General features: G+C 45.6%; 1 protein-coding gene across 11 annotated transcripts in view; it reads right to left on the reverse strand.

Annotated features, from left to right (window-relative positions):
- The window catches only part of PDZD2 (PDZ domain containing 2), a 472,221-nt gene that overhangs the window by 123,380 nt on the left and 325,319 nt on the right, over nucleotides 1-23,522 (reverse strand). For 9 of the 11 annotated variants that reach the window (XM_074386830.1, XM_074386827.1, XM_074386818.1 and 6 more), the window contains one exon: nucleotides 427-928. In XM_074386830.1, the coding sequence (XP_074242931.1) occupies nucleotides 427-928 (502 nt within the window). Of the gene's footprint in view, nucleotides 1-426; nucleotides 929-23,522 lie in introns of those variants that run through there. The other 2 variants (XM_074386839.1, XM_074386838.1) reach the window with 1 other exon arrangement.

Genomic DNA, 23,522 nt, shown 5'->3' on the forward strand with positions numbered 1-23,522 from the left:
TAATACTGAGGCTTAGATGTTTGTGGTATTAACTGTCACCAGGAATTCTTGGCCTTGCAGCAATAATTCCACTAGAGACAGCAGTGATAAATAATGATGCAGCTAAGTACTTTATCTGGACCTCACATGACTCAAATTTTAACACAGAAGGCTTGAGTTTTCCACTTAGGATCACTGACTAGCTCTTCATTTACGTAGGATAAAATGACTGGAGTTTTGTCATTCTCTGATCACTTATCTTAATGGATTTGTTGGTTTCTCAATGAGAGGTCATCTTAGATGTGTTTTTTAAACCTTAAAAGCAACTTCAAACAATATTTCAAGATTCTCAGCCCAGCCTGTATTTCCCACATGGGCTGGGCTGCAAAAACCAACAAACACCCACAACAAATAAAATTCTGATTCCACAATCAAACCAAAGCTTACCCGTGCCAGGCAGTCACTCGACTGGAAGTCCGTCTTCCCACTTTTTGAGAAGCGGCGTTTGTCATTGCTTGTGGTCAGAGGAGCATCTGTCTTTGGAATTCTCTGCTCTGTCCCTCTGTCCACTTCTGACCTCTCTAGATGGGGTCCAGCCACCTCCTTGAGAGGATCTGGACCATTTTCTAGCTGAAAGACATGGCCATTTCCAAGTTCAGGGTCAGGGCCGTTCTCCAGCTCAGCGCTGGGGTCACTGGACACCTCACAGCTAGTGCTGCCCTTGGATTCTTCAGGGGCCTTGTTGGCAGGAGGCCTGGAGATGACCCCAAACTTTCTGATTCTTTTCCCCTTTTTCGCAGTTCGGTCACCCAGCTCCAACGTAGGTGTCTCTCCCGGTTCGGAGCTGTTGCTGCTGTTGCCATTATAAGTGGAGTGGGCTTTGTGCTTAAAGCGACGCAGCATGATCAGGTAGATAAAGCCGCCATTCCAGCACTGCTCAGCCAGGTAACTGTAACAGACAGAGAGGCGCCAGTTAGAACCCACACACCCTTCCTGGGCAGCACAGCAGACCGAGGAATTCAAGGGTCCATACAGGACCCAAGTGACGGCAAGTTGGCCAAAGGGCTGAGGTACTAAGCTCCCTAAAGAGGTTCAACACCCAATTCATTTTTTTAATCTATGTAATAACTGGTGCAAAAAATGACGCCCCAACTCCCAAAACAAACACAAAACCCCAAGAACTAGAAATTACTAATTTAAGTACCACAGGATCAGTAGCTGGAGGAGGATTTTTCCAGGAACACAGCCAATGCTAACATATCATTAAAAAATAAAATTCTTGGGGAGGGGAGGGACAGCAGGGGGTGCAGGGCGGATGGGGAGGGATCACACCAGGAGAAATGCCTGATGTAGGCAACCAGGGAGGGGGAGTGGGGAACACGGCATGTATATACTTATGCAAAAATCCTGCAGGATGCGCACATGTACCCCGAAGTACGAAAAATAAATAAAATAAAATTCTCCTTCGCTCCAACCATTTCTTGCATCAGAATTATGCTAGGCGCCCATCCATCTAGTTCCAATGGAATGAAACTATGAGTCCCCAGAGTAACGAATGGAGAGTATGGATTGGGGAAAGTGTCAAGTTCTGCTCTCAGGGGCAAATAACACAACGGGAGCCCAGCCCTCACTGAGTAGGGGTCACAGGTATTGGCTAGTATGAAAAGGCAACTGGTGAGGCCAGGCATGGTGGCTCATACCTGTAATCCCAGAACTTTGGGAGGCTGAGGTCGGCAGATCATGAGGTCAGGAGTTCAAGACCAGCCTGGCCAACATGGTGAAACCCTGTCTCTACTAAAAAATACAAAAATGCCGGGCGTGGTGGCTTACCCCTGTAATCCCAGCACTTTGGGAGGCCGAGGCAGGTGGATCACGAGGTCAAGAGATGGAGACCATCCTGGTCAACATGGTGAAACCCTGTCTTACTAAAAATACAAAAAATTAGCTGGGCATGGTGGCACATGCCTGTAATCCTAGATACTCAGGAGGTTGAGGCAGGAGAATTGCCTGAACCCAGGAGGCGGAGGTTGCAGTGAGCCGAGATCGCACCATTGCACTCCAGCCTGGGTAACAAGAGTGAAACTCCATCTCGAAAAAAACCAAAAAACAAAAATTAGCTGGGCATGGTGGAACATGCCTGTAATCTCAACTACTCGGGAGGCTAAGGCAGGAGAATTGCTTGAACCAGGACCAGAGGAGGAGGTTGCAGTGAGCTGAGATGGTGCTACTGCATTCCAGCCTGCATGACAAAGTGAGATTCCATCTCAAAATGGGGGGGAAAAAAAAAAAAGCAACTGGTGGCCGGGTGCAGTGGCTCACACCTGAAATCCCAGCACTTTGGATGGCCAAGGTGTGCGGACTGTTCTAATCCATCCAGGGGTTCGAGACCAGCTTGGGTGACATGCAAAACCTGTTTCTAGGCCGGGCGCGGTGGCTCAAGCCTGTAATCCCAGCACTTTGGGAGGCTGAGGCGGGTGGATCACGAGGTCAAGAGATCGAGACCATCCTGGTCAACATGGTAAAACCCCGTCTCTACTAAAAATACAAAAAATTAGCTGGGCATGGTGGTGCGTGCCTGTAATCCCAGCTACTCAGGAGGCTGAGGCAGGAGAATTGCCTGAACCCAGGAGGCGGAGGTTGCGGTGAGCCGAGATCGCGCCATTGCACTCCAACCTGGGTAACAAGAGCGAAACTCTGTCTCAAAAAAAAAAAAAAACAAAAACAAAACAAAAACAAAACAAAAAAAACCTGATTCTACTAAAAATACAAAACTTAGCCCGGCATGGTGGTCTTTGCCTGTAATCCTAGCTACTCGGGAGGCTGAGGCAGGAGGATCACTTGGGCCTAGGAGACAGAGGCTGCAGTGAGCCAAGATCACACCACTGCACTCCAGCCTGGGTGACAGAGTGAAACCTTGTCTACAAAAAACAAAACAAAACAAATAGGCAACTGGCTAAGAAGGCACCGGTGGCAACAGTACACTGTGTTGAATGAGGATCGGACCCAGGTGTTGGTAACGGTGCTAGTTGGGGCTGATCATAGCACATGTGGAGTGTCATTTCTAGTCTGGACACCACATTAGGAAGAACACTGACAATGTAGAAAACACAGAGGCAAAGGGGGACTAGAACGAAAGGCTGCGCAGATTGTCAACCAGGAACAGTGAAGGAATAAGGGGCGTTCAGCGTGGAAAGACAAGGGCCAGGGTCTGTCGCTTTTTCATGTATGGGAGAGCTGGCAGATGTTCAGAAGCAGGAAATAATACAAAGGAGATAAGGAATATGTAGCAGGACACACGGTAACTGCTCCAGATCTTAAAGAACAGTAAGAAAATACAGCATCAAATGAAATGAGTAATTAGGGGTATTCAGGACCGGATCATCAAAGCTTTAGCAAAGAAAACACTTGCTCAAAGTCAGGAAAGCAGGCGGGGCTGGACTCTCCACTCATGCTACCCAAGATCCAGCAGCACAAATCCATGATGAACCCAGGGAACACCTTCCCCACTGGAATCTTGCCACATTCTACACATCACTTGTTCCTACGCAGAAGTGTGAACAACCAAATCCTTCACAAATCATATCTGCTTCTGGACTTCACACGCCCACAAAGTAAAAGCCTAGGGCTGCATGCAACGCTGCCTCTGAAGAAATGATGACTGCAGGTAAAGAGACATTAGCATGCCTTCTGTGATCTTGTCAGCAGGGAAATCAGACCTGAGAGCTGGGCCAGTCATTATATTACGTGGGAAGGAGGCCAGATCATCAAAGGCCTCCTCTCATCTCATAGTGAGCTTTCACTTAGGTAGCAGGCCAGGGAGCAGGAAGGAGAGGTGACCAGATGTGCTCGAAATGCACTAAATTCTGGCCCAAAGACATATATTCCCCATACATAATGGTCACGTTGATGGAATGACAGTGACTAACTAAAGAAGAGAATACTTCTGAATTTTTGCCATGTAATAAAGCAAACAAAAAAAAAAAGGGGGGGGGGTGGGGGACTCATGACTCAAACATCAACCAAACTCAGTAAAAATCTTCTTTGATCTCAGGCTATAAACCATGGTAGTAAACTTACAGGTACAAAAACAGGCAGATAAAAGATCCTGTACAGATGCTAGGTCATCCTGTGAAATACAGACTGACAAAGGCATTCAGACCCTCTACTAAGCCAGGGGTGGTAGCTCACACCTGTAATCCCAGCAATTGGAGAGGCTGAGGCAGGCAGATAACCTGAGGTCAGGAGTTCCAGAACAGTCTGGCCAACGTGGTGAAACCCCATCTCTACTAAAAATACAAAAATGAGCCAGGCGTCATGGTGTGTGGCTGTAGTCCCGGCTACTCAGAAGACTGAGGCACAAGAATCGCTTGAACCCAAAAGACAGAGGTTGTGGTGAGCCAAGATTGAGCCACTGAACTCCAGCCTGGGCGACAGAGCGAGAGTCCATCTCAAAAGAAATAAAAGACCATCCACTAGTCTCGAAAATAAAAATTAAACCTGGCTCTCAGCACAATTTTTCTATAATGTATAGATCTCATTTCTTTGTGTATACATTTTCCACACTGGAAAAATCCACGGAAAAGTATAAAATCCTAAAAGGAGGTAGCCAGGTTGTAAGGTTTTCTTTGAGCAAACCACTACTATTTAAAATACATGTGCTCAGATGTCAGGAAAGACCGTGCAGGGCATCAACACAAGACCAGATTGACAGTGGGTCACCCAAGTCCTCGTTTGGGCTTTGACCTAACCATTAAAACAGTGGTGACTGTTTTCTACCAGACCTGACCTCTGGGTCTTCCATTTCCATCAGCTGATAAACAGATAAACAAATGTTGGTGTATCCTTATAATAGAATACCATTTGTCAGTAAAAAGGAATGAGTTATATGCTACGGCATGAATAAAACCTGGAAACATTATGTAAAGTGAAAGAAGCCAGACCACAAAAGAGCTACATGTTGTATGATTCCGTTACATGACACATCCAGAATAGGCAAATTCATAGAGACAGGAGATTAGTGCTTGCTCAGTGCTGGGGGAGAGGGGAATCGGGACTCACTGCTAATAGACCCAAGGTTTGAGGGGTAAGGAAATGTTCTGAAATTAGGTAGTGGTGATGGTTGCACAACTCAGCACTAAAACGCACTGAAATGTACACTTTGAAATGGTGAATTTTCTGTTATGTGAATTGTGTCTCAATGTTTAAAAAACCGTGAATATAGTATTATTGGGCAAATTTGGAGTTCACAATGAATATAGTATTATTATAGAAAAATTTTGAGTTCATTTTTTGAGTAGGTGCCTTATAGACTTTATTTACCTAAGAACTGTCTTAACAGAAGATGAAACTGCAGCTTGGAAAGATCAATCAGCTCGCCCAAGTTCACATCGCTAGTCAGTGGCCTGATTCCAAAGCGCATACTCTGCCCACTGAGCAATTCTCTTTAAATCACTGTCAACCCTGCATTTCAGTTTCCTCGTCTGTAAAGTGCGGGTGTTAAAATGGATCATCTTATTGGTTTTCACATTCTAGTAATTGTGGACACTAGCTTCCCAGGAAGAATTCTGGGGATAAGAGGAGCAAGCCATTCCAACAATACTGATCCGGTGTGCAGCACAAAACCTGTTAAAAATAGATTTTTTTTGTTTTGTTTTGAAACAGAGTCTTACTCTGTTACCCAGGCTGGAGTGTAGTGGCATGATCTCAACTCCCCCCCCGGGTTCAAGAGATTCTCCTGCCTCACTCTCCTGAGTAGCTGAGATTACAGGCACCCACCACCACACCCAGCTAATTTTTTTGTATCTTAGTAGAGATGGGGTTTCACCATGTTGGCCAGGCTGGTCTGGAACTCCTGACCTCAGGTGATCCACCCACCTCGGGCTCCCAAAGTGCTGGGATTGCAGGCATGAACCACTGCTCCCAGCCAGAAATATTCATTTCATCTCCACGTGGTCCTAGGCCTCCTGAACATTTCCGATCATCCTGAAAAAGATTTAGCCTGGAGACAATGTTCATTTAAAACTGCTTTTCGGGAATCCACTTTTTGTTAAATATGTGAAATCTTCAAGCAACATGATGAGTGGTATGCAGAGACCTTTTCAGTACCCAAAAAGTTGGCCCATTGATTCAGAGTATAAGAACTTAAATATCCTTCTCCCCTGTACTCTCACAGAAGTTCTGAGAACCTTGGAAGGCGCCTGTGACTGAGACAGTATTTTAGTTTGTCTGCAGTATTTTAGTTGTCTGCAGGGTCCATTCTTGGCAAAATGACAAAGCCAGGAAGAGTGTACCTGGAGTTCAGCACCATCTCCCTATCCTCTCCAGCTTCCTGGCAATAAATAAGACCCTGTCATCTTAAAGGAACTGTATGACAGTTTGTTTTATTCCTTCCTAGACACTAAATTTTCTAAGGCCTTCCTGCAGACAAAGGGCACTGAATCAATTATGGATGCTGTGGCAAGCTGGTGAGAAAGAGACTTTATTTAAGTAGGGGGCACTTTTCTTAGAATTCTTTAAACCACCTTCAACGTGATACTAGTATTTAAATGACTTACCTAACTTTTCTAACCCCTTCTGACTAATTCAAAGGGGACTCAAGTCCCCTTTTCTCTTCAGGAGGATTCTTACCCAGCATTAGAATCGTTACACTTCATTCCAAAGTCAGTATGAGAAAGAAATGGAATACAATCGTGTTCTCTAGGAAAATAGAATGCGGCTTCTCCATAAACAGGTCTGAGTAGTCTTTCAGAAGCTTCTCCATCACATATTGTTTTAATTTGCAATTTTCCTCTGGCATGTAAAATTATTAATTCAATTAAGATTTATTTGACTTTGACCTTTGCAGAATGACTGTAAGACAAATGGAAAGACCAGGGTATCCAGAAATGAGGTTCTGAGTTGTAGCCTAGAACTTTTGCTCTGAAATCTATTGTAGTTCTTTTTTTTTTTTTTTTTTGAGACAGAGTCTCACTTTGTTGCCCAGGCTGGAGTGCAGTGGTGCAATCTCGGCTCACTGCAACCTCCACCTCCTGGATTCAAGCAATTCTCTGCCTCAGTCTCCTGAATAGCTGGGATTACAGGCACCCACCACCACATCAAGCTGTTTTTTTGTATTTTTAGTAGAGATGGGGTTTCACCATCTTGGCCAGGCTGGTCTTGAACATGTGACCTCATGATCCACCTGCCTCAGTCTCCCAAAGGGCTGGGATTACAGGTGTGAGCCACTGCGCCCAGCCAGTTCTCTTTTTAAGAGCCACACTCACTCTGTTGCCCAGGCTGGAGTGCAGTCGTACAATCTCAGCTCGCTGCAGCCTCCGTCTCCCAGGTCTGAATGATTCTCCTGCCTCAGCCTCCTGTGTAGCTGGGATTACAGGTGCATGCCACCATGCCTGCCTAAATTTTTTGTATTTTCAGTAGAAATGTGGTTTTGCCATGTTGGCCAGGCTGGTCTCAAACTCCTCGCCTCCTGTGATCCACCTGCCTTAGCCTCTCAAAGTGTTGGGATTACAGAAGTGAGCCACCACATCTGGCCAGTTGTAGTTCTTTACTTCACCAGGCTTCTTCTGGACACATTGCTTCCTCCTCCCTTTCCCACAAAAGGTGCCTTATCTGAAAGAAAGTTTTGAGCAACTCCTCTGTTCCTTGACGCTTTATCATAATTCTGGAGTCTGGGCTCTACAAAGATAGGAGTCCTGGGAAGAGGTTGGCGGAAGTAGGAGCTTAGAAAAGCTGGAGGAATAAAGCTGTCTGGAGTTTAAAGACCAAGAAAGAAAAGAAAATAGATAAGAGAGGGGCAAATACAGGGAGATGTCGGAAGACTGAAGACATACATAATTTATCTATAACCCAATTCTATTAAAAGAGGGCTTGAGGCTGCTGTACAGTTTTGATATTTGACTGTTTTGCCAAAACCTTTGGAAAAAACAATTTCCAGGTACCTCTGAAAATCATCTTGGACATTTAGCCATTGATTATTGATGCCTGGCACACAGTGTGAACCCATGGTGGGTCCTGCCAAGCTGAACTGTGGTGCCTATGTGTGCAATTCAAAGTAACCTGGAACAGATGCTGGGGCTCATAACTGTAATCCAAGAGCTTTTGGAAGCCATGGTGGGAGCATTGCTTGAGCCCAGGGGTTCAAGACCAGCTTAGGCAACATGGCAGGAAGCTGTCTCTACTTTAAAAAAATCAGCTGAGTGCCAGGCACAGTGGCTCACACCTGTAACCCCAACACTTTGGGAGGCTGAGGCAGGCAGATCACGAGGTCAGGAGTTTGAAATCAGCCTGACCAACATGGTGAAACCCATCTCTACTAAAAATATAAAAATTAGCCAGGAATGGTAGTGCACACTGTAATTCCAGTACTCAGGAGGCTAAGGCAGGAGAATCGCTTGAACCCAGAAGGCAGAGGTTGCAGTGAGCCAAGACTGCACCACTGAACTCCAGCCTGGGTGACAGAGCAAGACTGTCTCAAAAAAAAAAAAAATAATAATAATAAATAAAAAGCTGGGTATGGTGGCACATGCCTGTAGCCCTAGTTATTCAGGAGGCTAAGACAGAAGGATCACCTGGGCCCAGAATTCAAGGCAGCAATGAGTCATGTTTGTGCTACTGTACTCCAGCCTGGGCAACAGAGTAACGCTGCGCCTCAAAAAAACAAACGAAGGCAGGGCACAGTGGCTCACGGCCTGTAATCCCAGCACTTTGGGAGGCTGAGGCAGGCGGATCGCTTAAGGTCAGGAGTTCAAGACCAGCCTAGCCAACATGCAAAACCCCGTCTCTGCTAAAAATACAAAAAATTAGCTGGGTGTGGTGGTGCACACCAGTAAACCCAGCTACTGGGGAGGCTGAGGCAGAAAAATCACTTGAACTCAGGAGATGGAGGTTGCAGTGAGCCAAGATCTTGCCAATGCACTCCAGCCTGGGCAACAGAGTGAGATTCCACCTCAAAAACAAACAAAAACAAAAACAAAAACAAAACCACGGTAACTGGTATCACCACCACTAGGCCCTGGCCTGTACAACCATGCCATGAGCACAAGAGAATTCTGAACACTTTTCACCGAAGCAGACACTCTTACTTCATCTATGTCAGGCCGATACACAGACAACAGCAGAATAAACGCCAAACAAAAGGGGATGTTTACAGATGAGTTACTGCGACAGGGTCTGAGTTGATAGGACAGAACTAGCTGCTAATAGTCACCTTGCTGGACACACAGGATGGATGGACAGCAATTAATTGTTGGTGCCCAGGATTTTCCCTCCCCTAGGAAGTAATGAGAGGCTGCAAAGCTGTTTGTGGTCTTTTGAAAACGTGCTAAGCCTAATTAACTCAGAGAACTGTCTGACGCTCTAAATCTACAGGGTTCCCAGAGAACAACTGGTTGAGATGAAGTGTTAAAGATACACAGATTGATTTCCCAGGGAAGTCCTGGCTGAGAAATGGGGCAAGTTTGGACAGCTCTGTAAGAGGGATGGGACCCAGGTTGCCAGGGGCACTCACTCAGGTGTCACCTTCCTGCTCTACTCAATTTCCTCACAGATTCCACAAGCCTCCCTAGACAGAGTCAAATTGTCCTTAGGGGACTCAAGGTGGAAATTTTTTGGCTGAATATTGCCTAGTAAGAGTGACTGACATCCGGCCAGGTGTGGTGGCTTGCACCTATAATCCCAGCACTTTGGGAGGCAGAGGTGGGCAGATCACAAGGTCAAGAGATCAAGACCATTCTGGTCAACAAGTTGAAACCCCATCTCTACTAAAAATACAAAAATTAGCTGGGCGTGGTGATGCGTACCTGTAGTCCCAGCTACCGAAGAGGCTGAGGCAGGAGAATCACTTGAACCCATTGCAGTGAGCTGAGATCATGCCACTGTACTCCAGCCTGGTGACAGAGCAAGACTCTGTCTCAAAATAAAAACAAAAAAGAGTGACTGACATCTCAGCCTGAGCAGCACAATGAGACTCCATCTCTACAAAAAATAAGTAGGTGTGGTGGTACACACCTGCAGAGCCAGCTACTTGGGAGGCTGAGTCAGGAAGATCGTTTAAGCCTAGGAGATCGAGGCTACAGTAAGCCATGACTATGCCACTGTACTCTGGCCTGGGTGACAACTGTCTCAGAAAAAAAAAAAAAGTGAGTGATTACTTTGGTGTGCTCATAAATCTTTTGTGAAGATAATCAACTTCTTTCCTAGGACAGAAAGGGGAAGAGAGAAAGCCTTGTTCAGATGGAGGAAGACAGAGCTTAGGTACATGACACTTTGAAAACTGGGTCAGATTCTAGGCCAGGCGTCCCCAAACTTTTTACACAGGGGTCCAGTTCACTGTCCCTCAGACCGTTGGAGGGCTGCCACATACTGTGCTCCTCTCACTGACCACCAATGAAAGAGGTGCCCCTTCCTGAAGTGCGGCGGGGGGCCGGATAAATGGCCTCAGGGCATGTGGCCTGTGGGCCGTAGTTTGGGGACACCTGGTCTAGGCCTAGAAGATGTGACTAGAACAGTCCATTCCAAATGCCTGCTGAAGGAACAGACTGAGGAAGCCACTTTCTACTACTTCCATCTCCTCTACTCAGCATAAATGGCTGGGGCTGAGCACCACCTGCCTCCTCTCCCATATCTGAACTCTAGAGCAGGGAATAAAATATGGTTTGGCTGTGTGCCCACCCAAATCTCTTCTTGAATTGTTGCTCCCAGAATTCCCACGTGTTATGGGAGGGACCTGGGGAGGAGGTAATTGAATCAGGGAAACAGGTCTTTTCCATGCTGTCCTTCGGAGACCTGATGGTTTTATAAAGCAGAATTCCCCTGCACATACTCTCTTGCCTGCCGCCATGTAAGACATGACTTTGCTCCTCATTCGCCTTCCACCATGATTCTGAGGCCTCCCCAGCCACATGGAATTGTTAGTCCATTAAACCTCTTTCCTCTATAAATCACCCAGTCTTGGGTGTGACTTTTTTAGCAGTGTGAAAACAAACTAATACAGAATATAAAACAAAAATGTTTTCTTCATTACAAAATGTGAACATTTAATTATTTTTATCACAAAATTTTATCACAAATTTATTTTTAACACAGCCACATGGGACTGTGAGTCCATTCAACCTTTTTCCTCTATAAATCACCTGGTCTCAGGTGTGTCTTTACTAGCAGCGTAAAACAAACTAATACAGCCCAGCGCAGTGGCTCACGCCTGTAGTCCCAGCACTTTGGGAGGCCGAGGCGGGTGGATCACTTGAGGTCAGGGGTTCAAAACCAGCCTGTCCAACATGGCGAAACCCCATCTCTACTTAAAATACCAGGCATGGTGGTGCATGCCTGTAATCCCAGCTACTTGGGAGGCTGAGGCAGGAGAATCGCTTGAACCTAGGAGGTGGAGGTTGTAGTGAACCAAGATGGTGCCACAGCACTCCAGCCTGGACAACAAGAGCAAAACTCTATCTCAAAAAAACAAAAACAAAACCAAACCAAAACAAAACAAAACAAATACTAATACAGAATATGAATAAACAAAAATGTTTTCTTCATTACAAAATGTGTACATTTAATTATTTTTAATCACAAAATTTAGATTGGGAGACACATGTTGAGGAAGAAATAATTAGGGTAAATATTTATTCAAGATTTCTTTTTTTCTGACTAATGATACTTTATTAGTCATTCACACCCAATTCAAATTATCAACTATCAGAACTTGTTACCATTACATAGGTTTATTGTTTGTTTCTGAGACAGGGTCTTACTGAGTCTCTGGAATGCAGTGGCACAATCATGGCTCACCACAGCCTTGACCTCCCAGGCTCAAGCAATCCTCCCACCTCAACCTCCTGAGTAGCTGGGACTACACGTGTGTTCTACCATGCCTGGCTAATTTTTTAGATTTTAAAGATCTTTTGTAGAGATGAGGTATTACTATGTTGCCCAGGCTTGTCTCCAACTCCTGGGCTCAAGTGATCCTCCTGCCTTGGCCTCCCAAAGTGCAGGCATCACAGGTGTGAGCCACCACACCCGGGGACTACGTAGTTTAGCAGTGGAATTGAAGTCACACTCATCTATACATCAGGACAGAGGTCCATGTTGCCCTGAAGGAACTGGCGCTTGGGGAGCCAGTGAAAATATGCTGATACTCTGGATCCTACTATTTCTGTCAGTAACAAACATTTTTCATCTTTGAACCAGGAGTCTGCCTTCTGCCAGCATCCATAAAACTCTGGTGCATCAGCTTGGAAGCTTACTAGTAGAGTAAAATCATAGTTCTTGACATACAATGGGAAAATACACAAAATAATTTGGTTTGTAATTGGTCTTTTCCCCAACATTAAGCCTATAAAAGGAGCTCAATGACATTTTATTCTTGATATCAATGATTAACATAAACCAATATGCATCTTAAACCAAACCAATATTGAAAATAAATTTTTCTTTTCTTTTTTTGTGAGACAAAAAAGTAGAGACAAAACCCTGTCTCTACTAAAAATACAAAAAAATCACTCTGTCGCCCAGCCTGAAATGCAGTGGTGCAAGCAAAACTCACTGCAGCTGGCTCACACCTGTAATCCCAGCATTTTTGGAGGCCAAGGTGAGCAGATCACCTTAAGTCAGGAGTTAGAGACGAGCCTGGCCAATGTGGTGAAACCCCATGTCTACTAAAAATATAAAAATTAGCTGGGAGTGTTGGCGGGTGCCTGTAATCCCAGCTAATCGGGAGGCTGAAGCAGGAGAATCGCTTGAACCCGGGAAGTGGAGGTTGCAGTGAGCCAAGATGGCACCACCACACTTTAGCCTGGGTAACAGAGTGAGACTCCATCTCAAAACAAAACAAACCTCACTGCAGCCTTGAACTCTTGGGTTCAAGTGATCCTCCTGCCTCGGCCTCCCAAATAGCTGTGACTACAGGTACAGGCCACCACTCCCAGCTATTTTTATTTTTGTATAATAGCAATGGGGTCTTGCTATGTTGCTCAGGCTGGTCTAAAACTCCTGGCCTCAAGTGATTCTCCTGCCTCAGCCTCCCAAATTTCTGGGATTACAGGCAGGAGTCACTGAGCCCAGCTGAAAACACAGCTGAAAATAAATTTTAAGACAGAACAGAGGTAGAATTATATTAAGAGGAGTAAGAAAGAGGTAGATATTTTACTCTATGATTTTACAACATGCTAATTAAATTCAGGATACCAGCTTCTAAGGCAGCAGCTACATTAGTGTCAGTCGGCATTAAGTGTCCCTCCTCCACCGTTTCCCACCATCCCTTGCACTCTTTGGACCATTAGCAGCAATATCTGTCTGTGCTGAAGCATAGTTAGTTCTTTTTCTGTTTACTGCCAAGAGCTCCTCGATCTAAAGAAGTAGGAAGAGGGGGAACTACAGAAAACGCCAGATAAAAAGCAGCTAAATCGGCCAGGTGTGGTGGCCCATGTCTTTAATCCCAGCACTTGGGGAGGCCAAGACAGGTGTATCACTTGAGGTCAGGAGTTCGATACCAGCCTGGCCAGCATGATGAAATCCTCTCTCTACTAAAAATACAAAAATTAGCCAGGTGTGGTAGTGCATGCCTGTAATCCTAGCTACCTGGGAGGCTGAGGCAGGAGAATGGCTTGAATCTGGGAGGCAGAGGTTGCAGTGAGCTGAGATCCAGCCATTGCACTCCAGCCTGGGGGACTAAGCGAGACTCCATCTTGGAAAAAAAAAAAGGGCAGCTAAATCATATGATCAATGAAAAAAACTATTTTAATCTCCATGCAACAAAGTATCACTAACTGTCATACTTATCTTGAAAGTTGACATCTCAAACTATCGAGATTGACTTAAATTAACAATTCTTATAACAAAGTAACTTTACCATAGGATGCACTGTACATTTCAACTCCAATAAAGTGTCTGTCACAGGAAGGAAATAGCAGTATGGCCTTTCCATCATTTAAGCTTATATGAAGGTTTCATTTCCTCAAAGGTTTTCATGGATCTCCTTTTTTTTTCCCCCCCATGGACCTCATTTCTGCATGAATTAACAAAAGCTTTTTACAGCACCAATACATCTATTGGAAATAGAAACTCAGAAGCTAAATGAAGCAGAAAATGCTTAATGATGAGAACTGATTTCATAAAACATACTGCAGAGATACTGGCCCTCAAAGGAGAATCTCCAGGCTTTTACTTGCCAGTGATCGCATTTCTTTATTAAATTACTGTGAGTGGATCAAGGTTTCTTATAATTCTGTAGGATTTACCTGCAGTCTATACACAATCAAATTAGAACTCTAGCCACACAGCTCTACCACACAACTTATCTTGATGAGGTTGGCCGCATTTTCCTGGAGGGGGTGGTACAACAGGGAGTGCTGGGAAAGTTAGACTTTGCTGTACATGATTGAGTCTCATCTCATCAGGGAACTGAGGAGCATCCAAACACGTACATAGGAACTCATTTCACCGTTTTTCCTGTTGACATAATGCTATTTTTTTCTGTTCATAAAATTACTAGTTGTTCATTACAAATTCACTCACTCATTTATTAATTCAAATAGTTACTGAATACCTACTATAAGCTAGGCACTGTTCTAAGCATTTGGAGACACAGAAGTGAACCAAGATTCCTATCTTTGTGGAGATTAGAATCTAGTGGGGGCAAACAGACAAATGATAAACCTATTAAAGTAAGTATCTAACTATAAGGTGTGTTAAAAAGTGAGATGTTCTGGCTGGGTGCGGGGGCTAACGCCTTCAAGCCCAGCACTTTGGGAGGCCGAGGCAGGTAGATCACGAGGTCAGGAGTTCAAGACCAGCCTGGCCAACATGGTGAAACCCTGTCTCTACTAAAAATACAAAAATGAGGCAGGTACAGTGGCAGGTACCTGTAGTCCCAGCTGCTTAGGAGGCTGAGGCAGCAGAATTGCTTGAACCCAGGAGACAGAGATTGCAGTGAACCAAGATCGCATCACTGCACTCCAGCCTAGGCGATGGGAGTGAATCCCTAAACGAAACACTGAACAGCCTAAAGGGCTCCAGCATGCCAAGGGTTGAAAATCAGGTTGCAATTTTAAATTCTGCAGTTAGAGTAGCCCCACTGAACAAAGCCTTGAAGAAGACAAAGAATTGGCCGTGCAGCTACCTGGGAGAGGGGTGTTCTAGACAGAGGGAACAGCCAGCGCAAAAGTGGTAGACTGGAAACATACCTGCTGTGTTGGAGGAACAGTGAGGAGGCCTTTGTGGCTGAAAAGGAGCGAGTGAGGAGCCACAGGAGATGAGGTCGGAGAGGTAATAGAGACTCGTTTATGCAAGGACTTGTAGTAGGTTCTCGTTAAACACTTTTGGGCAAACTGGGGAGCTACTGATTTTTAAGCACAGGAGTAATGTGAAAGGTATTGTTTTAATATGACCCCTTTGTTGCTGTGTTGAGAACAGACTGTGGTTGGGAAGGTTAGAAGCAGAGAGACCAGAGAAAATAATATCCACAGGAATTCCAGTGAGAGAAAAGGTGGAAACGGTAAGAAATAGCCAGAATCATGATGAATTATGAAGGTAGAGACAACAGCTTTTGCGTTTTGATTTGATATGGGATGTGAAAAGTCGAGATGGTACTATGGTTTGAATGTACGTGTCCCTCCAAAATCCCAGTGTTGGAACTTAAACCCCAATGTGATAGCGTTAAGAGGTGAGGCATTTGAGATGTCATTATATCATGGGGCCAGAGGCCTCAGGAATGGGGTTAGCTACCTGATGAAAGGGCTGGAGGAACTAGCAGGGCCTCTCCCGCTCTTCCATTCTTCCTACTATAAGAGGACACAGCATTTATACCCTCTGGAGGATGCAGCAACAAGCCGCCATCTTGGAAGCAGAGACCACACCCTTACTAGACACCAACCTTGCTAGCGCCTTGGACTTCCCAGCCCCTATAACTGTGAGAAATAAGTTTTTATGAATGACCCGATCTGTGGCATTTCTGTTATAGAAGCACAAATGGACTGAGACAGGTAGTGACTAGGTACCTGAGCACCTGAAAGGATGAAGTGAGCAGTCATCATCTGAGGCTGTAGAGCAGCTTTCTGGGGAAGGGTCTATCTGACTTACTCTGAATGCACAGATCTGTTCAGAAGTTCTGGACACCCTGAGTTTGAGATGCTCATGTGGTAGTTGTATAGGCAGCTGGATGTCTGCATCTTGATTTGGGGGCAGCAGACTGGTCTGGAGATAAAAGTATTTAGTATGAAAAGTATTAGCATGTTGCTGGTGAAGTTTCCTGAAGATAAATCCCTTTAGGGGGGATTTCCTAGGTCAAAGGTCTTGCTGGGTCATAAGCATATTCAAATTCTTTCCTATGTACTGCCAGTCTGTCCTTTAGCAAGAGGGTGACAATTTAGAACCCCACCAGTGATGTCTTAGAGAACCCATCTGTTCCTGAATATTGTCACTCTTTTTTTTTTTTTGGAGATGGAGTCTCACTCTGTTACCCAGGCTGGAGTGCAGTGGCATGATGTCAGCTCACTGCAACCTCCCAGGTTCAAGCGATTCTCCTGCCTCAGCCTCCCAAGAAGCTGGGATGAAAGGCGCTGCCCCCCCCACCCCCTCCACCCCTGGTTAATTTCTGTATTTTTAGTAGAGATGAGGTTTCACCATGTTGGCCAGGCTGGTCTCAAACTCCTGATGACCTCAAGTGATCTGCCCACCTCAGCCTCCCAAAGTGCTGGGATTTCAGGTATGAGCCACTGTGCCCAGCTCCTGTCACTCTTTATAATCCTTGCCAGTTTAATAATCAAAAGCTACCTCATCTTACTTCAAATCTGTAAGTCAGTGATGACTACTAAAGTCAAAATGCTTAGTAGTCATTTGTCTTGAGAATTGCCCTTTGTAAAAATCTTTAGTCTATGTACCCTCATGTACCAGCACAGTGGCACCACAAAAAATGCTGGTCCATGGAAAGATCCCTTCTATTAAAATGTAAAAAAAAGACTCTTTAAAAGATGACTTTACTGAGGCATATCTTACATATATGATTCATCCATTTCCAATGTATAATTCAATGATTTTTAGGAAAGTTACCAAGTTGTGTGGCCATACCATAAATCAATTTAGGATATTTTCATCTATCCAATAAGATGCCTCATGTCCACTTTATGGGTAATGCCCATTTCCATCCCAGCCACCACATTCTATCTCTAGAGGTCTACCTTTTCGTGACATTTCATACAAAGGAAATGATACAGTAAGTGGTCTTCAGTCTTATTTAAAAGTGACTCCTTTATAATAGGTCCTTAGTCATCAGACTTTAACTCTTCTGCATCTTCTCTGCCATTTACCCCCTACAAAATCTCAATCTGTGAGAACATGTCTATGTCTATGTCCTTTTTTTTTTTTCCAAGAGGGGGCGTTGTTGTCACCCAGCCTGGAGTGCAGTAGCGTGATCCTGGCTCACTGCAACCTCCGCCTCCCAGGCTCCCGCCATCCTCCCACCTCAGTCTCCTGAGTAGCTGGGACTATAGGCATGCACCACTATGCCGAGCTAATTTTTTGTATTTTTGGTAGAGACAGGGTTTCACCATACTGCCTAGGTTTGTCTCGATCTGAGCTCAAGCAATCTGCCCACCCTGGCATCCCAAAGCGCCGACATGACAGACATGAGCCATCGTGCCTGGATGAACATGTTCTTCTGGTGGTATCTTTTTCACTGTTCTCCCCATTACCCTGAAGAGAGAGACCTCACAGTCCTGCTAGTATCTCATCCATCCCTTCCCCTCATTTCGGTCCAGTGAGTATCTACCATTCCATCTAGTTTAGGCCATGAACCCCCTGGTGGCCCCTTCCACCTCCAAAGCTTGCTCATGTGACCCCACTTCAGTGGAGAAAGCATCCTCTCCCATTTGGCCTCCTACGTTATTCCCACCGTTCCAATGTCACAAACTAACTCTACTTTGTCATCACACAACCAAGTCATTCCTCATTAACAAATGTTCCAAACACTGCTGAAGTCATAGTATATGGTATGTTTTAGTTTTTGTCTATCCAGGCTGCTATAACAAATTACCATAGACTGGATGGCTTATAAAAGCAGAAATTTATTTCTACGATCTCAGCTCATTGCAACCTCTGTCTCCTGGGTTCAATGCATTCTCCCACCTCAGCCTCCCAAGTAGCTGGGACTACAGACATGCGCCACCACACCTGGCTAATTTTCGAATTTTTAGTAGAGGGGGGTTTCCCCATATTGGCCAGGATGGTCACAAACTGGAGTCTCTTTATAAGTGTACTAATTAGATTAGCTCATGAAGGCACCACCTTCATGATCTAATCACTTCCCCAAAGCCTCACTTCCAAAATACTTTCACATGGAGGATTAGATGTCAATATGTGAATTTTGGGTGGAAAGAACATTCAGTCTATAGAATCGTATATGTTAATATATTCATGTTACTATGCAATCACATAAATTGCATTTTATTTTTTACTTTCTCTATGTATTTGCGGCCAAATGTCTTCTCTACTTTTGTGGCCCGGTGCATGTGCAAATAAGCTTCCAAACCTCCCGGTGCCCTGCTCCCTGAACCAGCCAAAAACATGTATTTCCTATCAGAGGGGGGGCTTTCTTATGACTCGTCCTTCAAACCTGAAGATTGGCCAGAGCTGAGAAACAGGAAATCCAGGGCATCTTCCCTGCAAGTTTCCAGCCCTGCCAGGTGCACTGCCCCGGGCAATTCCTGTGCTTCTCACACAGCAGTGCCCTTAGCCTTGTCTTGGAAGAGGCTACTACCAACGCCCAGGGTTAACTAAAGGCAGAGCGAGAATCAGAAATTATGTCTGATGTATCTTCTAACCTCAGGGCCACCGTACCCTGAAAACTGTGTCAAAGGCCTGGGGCGGTGGCTCAAGTCTGTAATCCCGGCACTTTGGAGACGGGTGGATCATGAGGTCAGGAGATCAAGACCATCCTGGCTAGCATGGTGAAACACCATCTCTACCAAAAATATAAAAATTAGCTGAGCATGGTGGCCTACGTCTGTAGTCCCAGCTACTCGGGAGGCTGAGGCGGGGGAATCGCTTGAACCCAGGAGGCAGAGGTTGTGGTAAGCCGAGATCACGCTGCTGCACTCCAGCCCGGACAGAGGGAGACTCCACCTCAAAAAAAAAAAAAAAAAAAGCGTCCAAGATGACCTAAAGGCCGAGTTGCACACTTCCCCTGCCCATCTCCCGTGTTCCTCCACTGTGAGAGCTGCTGGCACATCTGCCGTTTCTGCCTGGCTTTCCCCAAACCAGCCAAATCCAACAGGTCACAAACGGCCAGTAAGTCACCCTCAAGCCCGCACAGCGCAGCATTCGAAGGCGGCCTGGCCTTCCCGTCCTCAGAGGCGACTCTAAAAGACGGGAGATTCCCGGGGCCCCCGTACCTCAGAAGGCACTTGATGCTTCTCACACACGAATTCAAACACTGACGGCACATCTGTCCCCTCCAGTTCCCGCCCCTTTCAAGTGGATCCAGCTCCATCTTGAAACAATTTCCCCAGATCGCCTCAATTCTTCCCGGAGTCGCTCCATGGGCTGGGCCGGAGCCCGCCTACACCTCACGCCAAGGCTGGATTCACTTATGTCAAAACAGCTTCCATCAAAATAGTGGGCTGCTTTTCCGAATTTATTTCACAGTTTTGAAGTCAGCAGAGGAAAGATATTCAAGAAATTGCAAAAATGACTAACCCCATCAACATATTCCGGCTAAGGCCAGGCACTGTTCTCCTGAACCTCTTCTCTGCAGACTTCTGAGGATCTGATTTTCTCTTTTCTTTCTTTTTTTTTTTTTTTTTTTTTTTTTTTTTTTTTTTGAGACGGAGTTTCGCTCTTGTTACCCAGGCTGGAGTGCAATGGCGCCATCTCGGCTCACCGCAACCTCCGCCTCCTGGGTTCAGGCAATTCTCCTGCCTCAGCCTCCTGAGTAGCTGGGATTACAGGCACGTGCCACCATGCCCAGCTAATTTTTTGTATTTTTAGTAGAGACGGGCTTTCACCATGTTGACCAGGTTGGTCTCGATCTCTCGACCTTGTGATCCACCCGCCTCGGCCTCCCAAAGTGCTGGGATTACAGGCTTGAGCCACCACGCCCGGTTTTCTCTTTTCTTTCTTTTCACAGGTTCTGTGGCAGGCTGGCTGGGCCGGCCAAGTCTCCTAATCTATGATGGCTCATACCGACTGGCTCGCTAAGTTCTGTGATCATCCTCCCCAAGCAAAGGGTCCTCCTTTAGAAGCTGAGTTTGCTGGGTATTTTCTCTGTGGTTCATCTGTCTTCACCATCCTTCGAATTCTTCCTCTTGGTTTATAAGACTTTGATTACAAGAAAATTAAACCATCAGAACCCTGGCCTAGAAAAACAGATAAGCCATGTCTTTCCAGATGTTGACAGAGCAACTTTCAAGTCTTGGATTCCGATCAGTGCACTCTTCCTGTGTCTGTTGACAGCTGGAGCTGTGACGGGTTCAATCTCTCTGTGACCCCTGGTTCTGTTATATTCAGACAGGAAAATGCAGAGGCATTTGAATTTATCTACTGGGATTTAATTTAAAAATAGTGGTAAGTGAAGCAGTAAGGAAACCCTAAATTGTTGGAGGCACAAACACAAATGTTGAAAATGCAAAGCTTGCTTTTAATGGTATGCTTATTTTAAAAGTTCCAAAAACTAATGTGGGTTTTTAAAAAGATATGGGGGCAGGTACGATGTTAACTATAGTAATTATAGGCTGTGCGCTGTGTTAAGTGCACACACACATCACCTCATTTCAATTGAAAACAACCCTGCCAATGGAGAATTGATCATCTGTCTTTTAGAGGTGAGAAAACAGATTTAAAGAGATTAACTTGCCCAAGGTCAGAAAGCTGGTGAAGGGTAGAGCTGGGATTCAACTCTGCCTCTGATTCCCAAAAATACCCTTACCATGACCTTGGGACTCCATGTGGCAAAGGCCCATCCTAATGTTGCTCATCATGATCGGGTTTAGATGAGAAAGGGCTGCAGCTTCAAACAGACCAAGGAGGACTTGCCCCGCTTTAACTTTGCAACAGATTGCACTTTAAATTTTTTTTTTTTTTTTTTTTTTTTAAGATGAAGTTTTGCTCTTGTTGTTCAGGCTGGAGTGCAATAGCTTGATCCAGGCTAACTGCAACCTCTGCCTCCTGGGTTCAAGCGATTCTCCTGACCCAGTCTCCTGAGTAGCTGGGATTACAGGTGCATGCACCACCACATCTAACTAATTTTTTGTATTTTTCAGTAGAGATGGGGCTTCGCCATGTTGGCCAGGCTGGTCTCAAACTCCTGACCTCAGGTGATTTGCCCATCTCAGCCTCCCAAAGTGCTGGGATTACAGGCATGAGCCACCATGCCCAGCTGCACTTTGAGTTTTAACACCCAAAATATGTCCCATACCCGTAAGAAAAAGGCCTAGGGAAAACAGGATATCCTCAGGCAAACCCAGAGGGCGGGAACAGGTGAGGTGGTTTCTAAGGGTGTGGGAGGAATTTGCCAACTGCCTCATTCCATCTCTCAATTATAAGCTTGAGTGAGTTCCCAAGAATCCTAGACAAATGGAATCAATACTTGCTCAGATTACCTAGAATCAAGAGGACTAAGTAACTAACCTGGCTCCCAGCCCAGCTAAGGCCAAACTAAAGGACACACACAGGACGTGTCCCTCTGATCTTGGCCTCTCCTATCAGGGGTACCCTGACGCTCAGCCATGTTAGTGGAGAAACCAAACTCTGTAAAATATTTATAGAAATACTCTGAGCCAGTATTAGTGACCATGGCCCAGGGATCAGTCTCAAGAGGTCCTGAGAAAGTGTGGGTGGTCAGGATACACTCTGGTTTTATACATTTTAGGGAGACAGGAATTAGACATAACATCATAAATCAATACATGGAAAGGCTGGGCACAGTGGCTCATACCTGTAATTCCGACACTTTGGGAGGTTGAGGTGGGCAGATTATTTGAGGCCAGGAGTTCAAGACCAGCCTGGCCAACATTGTGAAATCCCATCTCTACTAAAAATACTTCTACCCAGCCATAGTGACATGTGCCTGTAGTCCCAGCTACTCTGGAGGCTGAGGCAGGAGAAACGTTTGAGCCTGGGAGGCAGAGGTTGCAGTGAACTGGAATTGAGCCACTACACTCCAGCCTGGGTGACAGAGTGAGACTCTGTTTAAAAAAAAAAAAAAAAAAAAAAAGGGCCAGGCATGGTGGCTCACACCTATAATCTCAACACTCTGGGAGGCCGAGGCAGATGGATCACCTGAGGACAGGAGTTGAAACAAGCCTGGCCAACACAGCGAAACCCCTTCTTGACTAAAAAAGGCCGGGTGTGGTGGCTCATGCCTGTAATCCCAGCACTTTGGGAGGCCAACGAGGTCAGATCACCTGAGGTCAGGAGTTCCATAGCCATGTCTGGAAAAAAGTCTCTGGAAAAATCAAGTTCACGGGAACAGGCAAAGAGTCAGAAATAGACTCAAACTCAGTGCTGGAAAGCCGGGGTAAATGTACCTTAGAGACAGAACTCCTGCTGGCCCCTTGAGGCAGAGGTATTGTGGAGGCTGGGTGGGCCTAAGTCTTTACACTGAGAAGTATGGGGGTGTGTGTGGGCACACCTGGGTGCTGGGCATTGGGGGACCGAGCTAGTGTAGACATTAAGCACGGAGTGGGGCTAACTGCAAACCGCAGTCTTCTGCCAGAGAGAGATGAGGCAGATGTTTCTCAAAACACAGACCGCCAGGTGTGGAGTTCACACCTGTAATCCCAGCACTTTAGGAGGCTGAGGCTAGCGGATCACATTGTCAGGAGTTTGAAATGAGCCTGGCCAACATGCTAAATCCCCATCTCTACTACAAATATAAAAATTAGCAAGGCATGGTGGCAGGCACCTATAATCCCAGCTACTCAGGAGGCTGAAACTGGAGAATTGCTTGAACCCAGGAGACTGAGGTTGCAGTGAGCCGAGATCACACCACTGCACTCCAGCCTGGGTGACAGAGCAAGCCTCCAACTCAAAAGAAAAAAAGAACACAGACCAACAGTGGACTCTTGTTCCGCTTCCCCGTCCATCAGCTAGAGTCTGACCCTCAACTCCCAGGCCAGCTGAATGCCTTCTGGCCTGACCTCTGAGCATGTTCTCAGAGGTCCTGGAATTGCCTCAAGGTTCCAGGTGAAGCCTGGGAGGCTGTCCAACCCAGCCCGGCTGTGGGATCAGCTGACCCCTGAATATTCTGGAAAACATGCAGGCTAGGCTGCTCCACGAATAAATCAGATGCACGTGTGTGCGTGGATAGCCCTCCGCCTCTCCCAGCACCCGCCTTGTTCTGGCCTACCAGTCAGAATGGCTGCTCTCTTATCTTCCCTCCATTTTTCACGAATATTTGGGCAAAAGCCCTTCCTTTTGGTTTATCTGCCTCCTTTAAAAAGAAAAAATCAAGTTTTTCCCTTTCCTGAGGCAGGAGTTTCAAAAGTTTGGTTGTGGTAATATTAAATGCTTGTTTATTTATTTTATTTATTCATTTTTGAGATGGAGTCTAGCTGTGT

This window comes from Saimiri boliviensis, chromosome 1, assembly GCF_048565385.1.
Source record: "Saimiri boliviensis isolate mSaiBol1 chromosome 1, mSaiBol1.pri, whole genome shotgun sequence".
NCBI classification, from domain to species: Eukaryota; Metazoa; Chordata; class Mammalia; order Primates; family Cebidae; genus Saimiri; species Saimiri boliviensis.